The following is a 9,670-nucleotide window of genomic DNA, read 5'->3' on the forward strand; positions in this document are numbered from 1 at the left end:
AGGAAACATTATTCCTTTGGGATTTCGCCGTTGGAGTAGGGCGAGAGTGTGTTATCACTGCAAAGGTGATGCAAGTTAAGAAAACATTATTCCTTTTTGCTCTCAGTTACACGCAAGAAATCTGAGTTTGATGATTGCTCTTCTGGGTTATCCGCCATGCCGCCACAACGCTGCAAAGTCCCCACAGACGGCGCCAATGTACAAGATGTCTCTAGTACGGGTTGAGAGATGGATCGAGAACTTGCGGGTTGAAGCAGATGCCGGATCACTTGCCTGGAGCAATGGGGGGTGGTACCTGCAAAGACACTCCGACGCTCAAGTCAAAATGGATCCAAGAGGTAGAAGGTGTGAGGAATGAATGAATACCTGGAGGGACCTAGATCCTCTATTTATAGGTGATGATGAATATCTTATCTTATCTTATCTTATTTGGCTAAGATAAGAGAGACGTTTGAATTATCTTATCTTATCTTATCTTATTTGGCTAAGATAAGGGAGACGTTTGAATTCGAAAGTTGGTTAGGAGCTCTAGTGGGCTGGTTCCGGGCCTTCTGAAAGGGCGAAGCGGGTCGGACCCTGGTAACCCGGTTCGGGGACCGTTCTGGGTGTAGGATCCGTGGGCCGAATCCGTAACATTGGTAATTGGTGAAATAGCGAACAAGTTTTAAGACATATCTCTATGGAATGGTAAATACAAAAGAAAATTAAGAAAATAATGATATATGGAATTTCCAAATTAGTACTATAGGAAGTATTCGGTGAATGAGCAGATATGTATTCATCCTACTTTGCACACATGCACACAATAACGCCCATGACAAATATTCAATACTAAACTACATCATCCTGCTATTTACATAAACTATTATTTTGAGTAAACACTCAAATTAATCCCTCCAACAAATTTCAAATTGAATATTTTAGTCCCCAACAAGTTTTTATTCATTAGAAGTCCTCAAGAATTACTTCCGATAGACAAATTGATCACTTGGTCGCTTTCAATTGATTTTTTAATACATGTCCTTGATAAATAAGTTACTGAAAATTTTGTTATAAGACAATTAGATCTCTAAAAAATTATTATAAGACAAATTAGTCCATTCAGAACAACGGAAATACTAATTTGTCTAACGGGAGTAATTGTCGAGGACTTCTTTCTAAAGAAAAAGATAAATTGTTAAGGAGCAGAATCTCTGATTTGAAATTCCTTGTGGACGAATTTGAGTATTTATTATCTTTCATTTTCACTTATTGTACCGGGAAAGAGCCATTTTCCCAGAGCTGCCTGCGGCCTCTATCAGAGCCAAGTACTCGGTTATGGCTTCCCCTTCTATGTTCACTTCAATGTCATAGTCAGCCAGTGCATCAGTCTTCACTATAACTGCAGATAGCTCGTCTTCCATCTCCACATCTCGCTCTTCTGCTTTGCTGAGATCCGACGGATCTTCCACATCATTAATTTGCTCTAGCATTTCAGAAACGTTATGTGGTAAAGGCGCAGATGAACTTGCACTGCCATCAGGAGCAGCAGTTTGAATTGCTTCAGCCGCATGGTCAGCCTCAGGCAGTGCCGTCAGTCTTTGGATTACTTCTTCTAAAGTGCCACCGACCTCGAAGGCAGCAACCACTGCAAACACGAAACAGTATCAGAATCCAGCATAACCAGGTTAACCTGAGCATATCGTCGTTTGTTATATCTAAACTTAACTTCTGTACCTCTTGATCTTTCAAAACCCATGTGCACAATTTTTTCAATTTGAGTTTCCGTTGCTTGTTTCTGTCTCTTCCTTTTCCTCGACTCAATATGAACCTTCATGTTGGGGAGAGTCAGCAGAAATATTGGTTTCAGGTTATGCAGAAAATGGTCAAAACATAATACTAATAATAACCTGCAAAGCAGAATTAGTTTCCGGATTTGTCAAATCATCCAATGCCTTCTGAGTGTCATTTTCATTTCTTCGAAGGGCTTCAGCAGCGAGCTCCTTGTCAAACCTGTCAGATTTAGAAGCAACAACTTAAATTTAACTAGTATATTATAAGAGTTTTTCTAACCAAGCATTTTTATAGTAATAGTCTAAGATTATTTAGCTAGTCAATAACAACAGATGCCGCCCCATGAATAAATTGTGTAACTATTGTGGGCTAGGATCTCATAACTCAGATCCTCAAGCCAACATGACATTAATAGCTTATCAATGGCAACCTCTTTCCATAAGCTCTATAGACGGCAAATAGAATCTATATTGGAAGACAGACATCGTCTCCAATCACGGAACACTTGGATAAAATCTTTATATTTCTCCATGAAGATCAGAAATGAACTCTTATTAAAGTAAACAGAAACAACACAACAGCCAACAGAACTAAAGGAATTTCCTTGAATTAATACTCCGAAAAACATGATTAAAAAGCTCACCAATTCAGGGAAAAAAAGAAAAAAATGACAGAGATATAGCTGGAATTAGGTAACAAGCTAGAGCAGAGTGTATGCTCTCTGCTGCCCAGATCCCAATCCTTTCCTATAACTGAAATAACTGAATTATGACTAAGTGTCCTTGTTAAGTATCTAAAGAAAGTGGGAAACTACACCTTAAAAGCTAGCTAATAAAGGAGAAAAACTACAACATCCAGCATCCCATACTACCGACTTTGAGCACCCCATACTACCCAAGTCCACGGCAGCTTCACTCTATCGACACTGACCCAATGGTAGCCACTTTGCTACCGGTTATCAGTATTCGGTATTCACCTTAATCCAGTCTATAGGTAGTCCTTTCCGTGGCGCCAACAACCACGCTCTGATATCATTGTTAAGTATCTAAGAAAAGTAGGAAACCATAGCTTAAAAGCTAGCTGATAAGGGGAAAGAACCACTATCCTTATATAAAACATCAAGCATCACATACTACCCGATGTGGGACTTTGAGCACCCCATAATACCCAAGTCCGTAACAGTCCTCCTATAAGGGTAAGTCAGATCTGTCCCACTAAGATTCAATTCATGTTATTCACTGCTGCAGTCCCCTTTTCTTTTATTTCATTTTTCTCTATACATTTTCCTCCTATAATCATTGCTAAATCATTGGGATATGCTCCCTATACAACCACAATGACTATAAATTAAGCAACTAGAGGAGGTACCTAATCCTTTTACGTTGTATTTTATGCAATCCCCTAACCATTGGTAAGCACATCACTCCCCACTTATCACTGGTACAGAGTGAATCTAGTTGATTTTACGCCCTGTCGATATTCAGTCATATCCACACCTTAAAATACTTGTTCAGAACAAAATTATCAAAGGGTACATAGCAGCTGCGGATACGTTCTTGCATTACCTGCCAACTTTTTTAGCGTAAATTACAGAGATGTAACTTACCAGTCACAGTTTACCAAATAACACTGCCAACAATAGAAAACCAAAATCAATAAATAAAGCTCACCCAATAGAGACCAATTCCTTCAATCTCTCTAGATCAACAGCTTTCTTCAAGGGTGTCATCCCATACCGCTTTTGCTCCCTGGCAGAGAAAAATATTAACAAACATATAAATACCACTAAATATAGCAATCAATAAACATTAAGTGACACCTACCTAATTTCAGTTCTTCTCCGGATATCTTCCTCCTGTTTCTGCAATTTCTTCGTTGTCTCCTCAGCAAGGAAATCAATGGCACTCCCCACATCTTGATTGTTCATTCGCAATGCTCTCTTTGCATCACGTTCTTTATAGCCCATGCTCATAAGAAATGATAAGGCTTCATCTGGGACTTGCAGCTGGAATAAAACAGAACATTGTTTACAAGGGGAGAATAAAGGAAAAAAACTAGCAATCTATTTAGCTAGACTATTTGTTCATTTTCCGCTTATTTGAAAGGGAAAAAAGAGTGGCAAGAAGGTATGGACAAGAAAATAGAAAGGGCTATATTTAATCATTTTCAAAAGTATAAAAGAGAATTATGATCAATATTATCTGGTATCCAGAAAGTTTAAATTTAGAAGCAGAATTCTTTATCCTACAGAAGCTTGCGCTCAGCTGATCTTTATTATTTTATGCCACATGCATTAGCAACCAACCAGCATGGTGATCAATCAAGAATACGAAAGAAAATAAGTAAATATGAGTAAAAATGTTGAATTATTTTCCATATCATAATTTATGTCAAAATGCTATAGCAGTTGGACAAACCTGGTTAAATTTTGCTTTTGCAGAATCTAATGCTTTTCTTGATTTGTCCAACTGGCCACTATGATATGTGACCACCCCTTCAAGCAGCTCCAGTCTCAAATGTCTATGTAGACTTAAATAAGTAAATCTCATTACAAGTTTACGAAATTAGGCACCAAAATAATCTACTTGAAGTTGAGGATTAGAAATTATTTGGGAAATTCTACTAAATATTAGTTGAACAATATACACAGACAACTCACAATGCTAATTCTGGATAGCGCCCTCCTTGTAATAGTCTGAGGCGGAAAGAATCCTTCCCATGAGCACGTTCAATTCCCACCCTAGCCATTTCAAGACGCTTTCCTGCATCTGAGAGCCATCTGATGTCTCGTATCATAAAGTAGCACCACACCATGTCTATTTGCAGAATTGGAACATTGTCAATAAGCTGAGTGGACAAAAACAGAAATAATTTCAAATTAGGTATTAAAGCACATACGGGAAAATATATTAAAAGAAACGAACAGCAATTAATTAAGTTTCTCCAATCTCAGAGAAGCAGAAGGGACCTAGCAATTAAGTTAAATATACGAAACACCTTAATGATCATTAGTGTTTTCCCATTTGCACTGTGTAGAATAAGCACGCACTCCATATGAAATAGAAGTTAGATGGGGAATGTTTTAGGTGAGTTAAAATTGCTTTGCTCCAAATCAAAAGCAGCTCTACCTATTCGATGTTATCCTACTTGATTGAAAGCCTCGTTGTAAAATAAATGTTTTCAACAAACTCTTTAAGTGGGAAAAAGCTACTCCAATGTCAATTAGTTTGGGAAAAACCAAAAACAAAAAGGAATCACAACTAAACAACGAAGTAAAATGACTATTAAAAAAAAGGCAGCCTGGTGCACAAGCGTCCCGCATTAACACAGGGTCCGGAGAAGGGTCGCACCCAAAGGGTGTCATGAAGTAAAATGACTATAACAATATAAAATCAAAATATAGCATCACTTGGCTCAAATTAATAACTGATAACTGAATACATTCATATTCCCAAATGTGGAAATATAAATTTGATCACTCACCTCAATAACTTTTGGATCACAAAGTGAGAATGACTCCTGCAAAAGAAAATAAGGATTGAACTTTGGAATTTACTGTATTTTGGGGGGGACAGAAAATGAAACAATCAAACAATGGTGATCAAGCACACTACTAGCATTATTCGGCTTCAGAACTGTGTCTATTTAAAACCATATTTGCAACAATATACAGGTCTTGCTGAAATAGAGGAATATCATCAGGAACTGACCTCTCCCATGCTAAGCACTTCTAGCGCATCTTTGTAATTTCCCTGTTTAATAAGACGTTTTCCCTTTGCATGAAGCATCAATCCCATCATTACTGCCCTGCCAAATGACAGTTTGAGACTCACTTCAACAGTGGAAACAAAATATAGGCATTAAAACCCTAATATTCAAACAATTCCATCCATAAAGAATGACAATATAAAAGGGTAAATACCTTTGATCAGTCTCAGAACCTAGACGTACTTTCTTGCCACTTTGATCCTCAACTTCTATGTTGAAATCTTCAACAGGTAGTGAACCATCTGCATGTCTTTCCGCTAATGCAGTTGCAGCTGCCCTGTTTGCATCAAAGACAAAAAAGCTTCAGATAGAATACTGATGCAAACAAGTAACCAATATGATAAACAAATAAATTAAGTCTTTGGATTTTCTCAACAAAATGCCTAGACTGGGAAAGGGGTGCTGGAGAACATAGGCTTCCCATTGTTCGTGAATCATTAGGCCTCATGGATCAAATTGAAAACATCCCAGCAATACATTGCATAAGATTAAAATTATAAAAGAAAGAAGGTTGCAACGGTTTATCTACTGCGAAGCAGAAATGTCTTCTCTAATATATCATCAATGATTTCTTTTCTTTTTAAATAAATTATTTTAACCCTTTCTTTGAGCTCAGCTAGGATGAAGGTCAAAGTCCAGTCTTAGAACATATCCAGCAATTAGAAGCTTATCTTTATCCTGAAATAGAGCAATTGGATCGACCCAACCGCAATACTATTCTTAATTTCTTATACAGACAACGTAAGTTACCTTCCTACTAATACTTAGAACTTTGTTCCTTGATTATTCCCAAAACCAAGCACCATGAAACATCCCAGAATACAAATTATTTGAAAATTTAACCCTCATTAATCAAATACAAAGACAGCAACTGTCAAAGATTCTCATGGTACAAAAACACAAGTAACAAGAGTTCAAGTTTTTCCTTCTTTTTATCTTTTTCTTTTTTTCTTGTTTTTAATTAAAACAGATATAACACATAATTATACTGTCTTATACATTTCTCTGCACTATGTGCAAAAGAATGACTGAGGTAATAACATTAGAAATGAAGCATTGTTCATAAAGTTTATCAAGGCCTCTCAATCCAAATTTCTTAATTTGCAACCATTTAATAATCTTGCATATAGATATCATTTTTGAACAAAACCTCTCTTCCGCAGACTATGTGGTTAAAGTTACATGATATAATATCTAATTGGAATTACATATTTACATATAACATATTACGAGACGGAAAGACCAAGAGTTTCCTAAGTGAGATTTCCTAGAAAGTGAAGAGGGATTTTGTAAACATGGAGGTTCCAAACAACGGGGTTCTCTTGGGCTAGAGCAATTGTGCCCCCACTCTCCACTGATGTTTACTCCAGATATGACTTCTGTAGTTCTCTACCGGCGATAGGTGCGCAAAATTTCTCTGGGTTTGTTGAAGGATTCATGAATCCTGGCGAACCCTTTACTAAGAGTGACAAATCTAAAGAGCTGTTCCACGGGGTATGACCTAAACATTTAAATTATTAGTCTTCCTCTAACCTTAATTTAAACAACATTTTCAGCACAACCTTCGCCTAACCCTGTGAATTTTGGCTTTGTCCCCTTCATGTGCCTCCTTTGTCAGAGGCCAAGTACACATCACCGAAGAAACCTCCGACCTAAAGCCACCCAATCCGCTGGGCTCAAGTAGTACCAATAAGTCAATAACAATGGGTGTCAAACGCTTTTACACCCACAAGATAGAGATTTCCCCTTCAGGTTGAAACCTAATCTGGTCTTCACTAGTCATCAACCTAGTTGAAAATCCCTCATAATCGCGAATTACAAAAATTCTCGTAGACTATCTAATTAGAAAAATTCTTAGCTTATACAGAAGGGTGCGCAGTTCCTAGGAGTCTAACGACTTCAATCAAGAAAATCAAATAATTGCACAGCTTCTAAACCTAACAAACAATGAAAATCAAGAAGACACGATTGCGAGGTACCTGACCCGGGAAAGCCTGCGAGAGCGTTCTTCCTCGGCCATGATCTCCTGCCTGAGCAAATTGCCTTCCTGAGGTGAGACACGAGAGGCGAGGATCTTGGAATTGTTCTTAACGCCCACCTGAGCCAAGTTTCCATTTCCGCCGTGTCCGCCGGTGGCGTCATCGTCCTTGAGGATTTTGCCGGCGCATATGAGACTGATGGAGTCAGGGGAGCAGTTGGAGCGCCTGGCCACCTCTTCCCGCAGCTTTGGTACGGTCCAACTGTCCAAGTCCACGTCTTCCAGAACCCCCGCCCACGTCCCTCCGATCTTCAGTTTTGCCATCGCAGCTTTTGCAATTAATTGCGTGAACTCTGGCTAAGGGGTTTTGACTTTTGAGCAATCAGGTGTACTAGTTTTTTTCCTGCTACTCCCGTTGCTCGTTACATTAGCATCGGATCTTTTTAAAAATAAATAAAATAAATTTCATATTTTTTTCACATTTTTAAAATTGTTTTGCTTTAATTTTCATGTAGCGTTCACATGGATTTTTTTTTAACAAATATTTTAATTTTTTTATTTATCAAAATAGGTAATTTGAAAACAATTTATGATTTTAGGTTTCATTATTTATCACATTTATTGTGTAAACAAATTGATTATGCACATGTCTCGTTTATATTGTAAACGATATATGTTTTGTTACTCAATACATGAACACTCGCGATACATTCATTCCTAGGTACACTAGGTTCGGGAGAAAGATAAGCTCTAGCAGCCCGTGTACTTCATAAGCAAAGTGCTCTAAGGAGCGCAACTAAGGTACACTAGGTTCGGAAGGAAGATAAGCTCCAGCAGCCAGTGTACTTTATAAGCAAAATGCTCCAAGGGACAGAACTAAGGTACATTAGGTTGGAGAAGTTAGTTTACACTTTGCTAATCTCCTCCCGGAGGTTGAGATAATATTTCCAAGGGCACCTGATCACCTTGAGAACCGACCAGGCCATCCAGTAGATCCTGCAGAAGCCCGACTTGATGGGGCGAATGATGACATGGACAATAGAATTGTCTCAGCATGATATCCAGTACGAACCTCGACATGCGATCAAGGCATAAGCAATGGTTGATTTCCTGGTTGAAGTGACCGGAGATCTTCCCGATGACCCAAACACACAGTGGAAACTCCATGTTGACGGAGCATGCAACCAAGCGTTCGGAGGTGCTGGGATCATTTTGGAAAGCTCGGAAGGAATTACTTACGAGTAGTCCATCAAGTTCAACTTCTCGGTCTCAAACAACCAAGCATAGTACGAGGCCCTGATAGGCTGCTTAACTTTAGCCAAAGAGGTCGGAACAACAAAGCTCGAGATCAATAGTGATTCTCAGGTCGTGATCTCCCATGTGAACGGAACCTACCAAACAAGAGACCTTTTATTGCAAAAGTATTTGCAGAAAGCAAAGAGGCTTTGTGAGGATTTCGATGAAGTAGTGGTCCAGCATGTTCCCAGGGAGAGAAATGCCAGGGCCAACCTCTTGTCAAAGTTGGTAAGCACCAAACCTGGAGTGGAAAATCGATCTCTCATCCAGAGCTTGGTGAAGGAGCCGTTGGTGACCTTCTGCTGGACCCAAGTTCCCGATCCTCCCTCATGGATCAACCCGATTCAACACTTCCTTGAAGAAGAAATGCTCCCTGAAGATGAAAAGGAGGCCAAAGTAATAAGAAGAGAGGCTGCTAAGTACGCAGTAATACAAGGGCAGCTATACAAAAGAGGACTTAATCAGCCCCTGTTGAAGTGCTTATGCCCCGACCAGATGGACTACGTCATAAGTGAAGTCCCTGAAGGGTGTTACAGCCACCACGTTGGAGGAATAACGTTAGCCAGGAAGCTCGTGAGAGCCAGATACTATTGGCCCTCTATGATAGCGAATGCCTGCGAGTTCGTAAAAAGTGCAGAAAGTGTCAAGAAAACACGAATTTTCACAAGACTCCAGCAGAAGACAATTCCCGGTGAGGAGTCGACCTCTTGAAACCATTCCCGGTGGCCCCAGGACATGTCAAGTACCTCATCGTGGCCATTAGCCAGCATATCGCTGGAAAATTATCGACAGTTCCTCTAGAGGCAAGTAATCACCACGTTTAGAATACGAAGGTTGTGGTCTCAGACAATAGGA

The 9,670-nt window shown here is 39.2% G+C and overlaps 1 protein-coding gene across 5 annotated transcripts; it reads right to left on the reverse strand.

Annotated features, from left to right (window-relative positions):
- Positions 1-704: 704 nt before the first annotated feature.
- LOC112732303 (uncharacterized) lies at positions 705-7,988 on the reverse strand. 5 transcript variants are annotated; one of them, XM_025780972.3, is made up of 11 exons: positions 7,521-7,988; positions 5,696-5,818; positions 5,484-5,580; positions 5,257-5,292; positions 4,433-4,620; positions 4,191-4,293; positions 3,597-3,778; positions 3,444-3,521; positions 1,890-1,992; positions 1,717-1,810; positions 705-1,627 (listed from the first exon to the last, which is right to left on the reverse strand). In XM_025780972.3, exons 1-11 carry the CDS (start codon positions 7,841-7,843, stop codon positions 1,245-1,247), a joined length of 1,710 nt encoding a protein of 569 aa, XP_025636757.1. In that variant the 5' UTR covers positions 7,844-7,988; the 3' UTR covers positions 705-1,244. The 5 variants fall into 5 exon arrangements, with proteins under 5 accessions (XP_025636757.1, XP_025636754.1, XP_025636755.1 ...); XM_025780969.3 differs by having other exon boundaries at positions 4,191-4,302; XM_025780970.3 differs by having other exon boundaries at positions 4,191-4,302; positions 7,526-7,913.
- Positions 7,989-9,670: the final 1,682 nt, after the last annotated feature.

This window comes from Arachis hypogaea, chromosome 13, assembly GCF_003086295.3.
Source record: "Arachis hypogaea cultivar Tifrunner chromosome 13, arahy.Tifrunner.gnm2.J5K5, whole genome shotgun sequence".
NCBI lineage: Eukaryota > Viridiplantae > Streptophyta > Magnoliopsida > Fabales > Fabaceae > Arachis > Arachis hypogaea.

What these genes read in the sequence shown, in the direction of transcription:
- LOC112732303 (XM_025780969.3), bottom strand. Translation starts at nt 7,843, where the DNA reads ATGGCAAAACTGAAGATCGGAGGGACGTGGGCGGGGGTTCTGGAAGAC. An exon ending in AAGGAATTGGTCTCTATTGG is followed by an intron (nt 1,993 to 3,443) that starts GTGAGCTTTATT and finishes TAAATCTGACAG; the next exon opens with GTTTGACAAGGAGCTCGCTG. An exon ending in AAACTAATTCTGCTTTGCAG is followed by an intron (nt 1,811 to 1,889) that starts GTTATTATTAGT and finishes CCCAACATGAAG; the next exon opens with GTTCATATTGAGTCGAGGAA.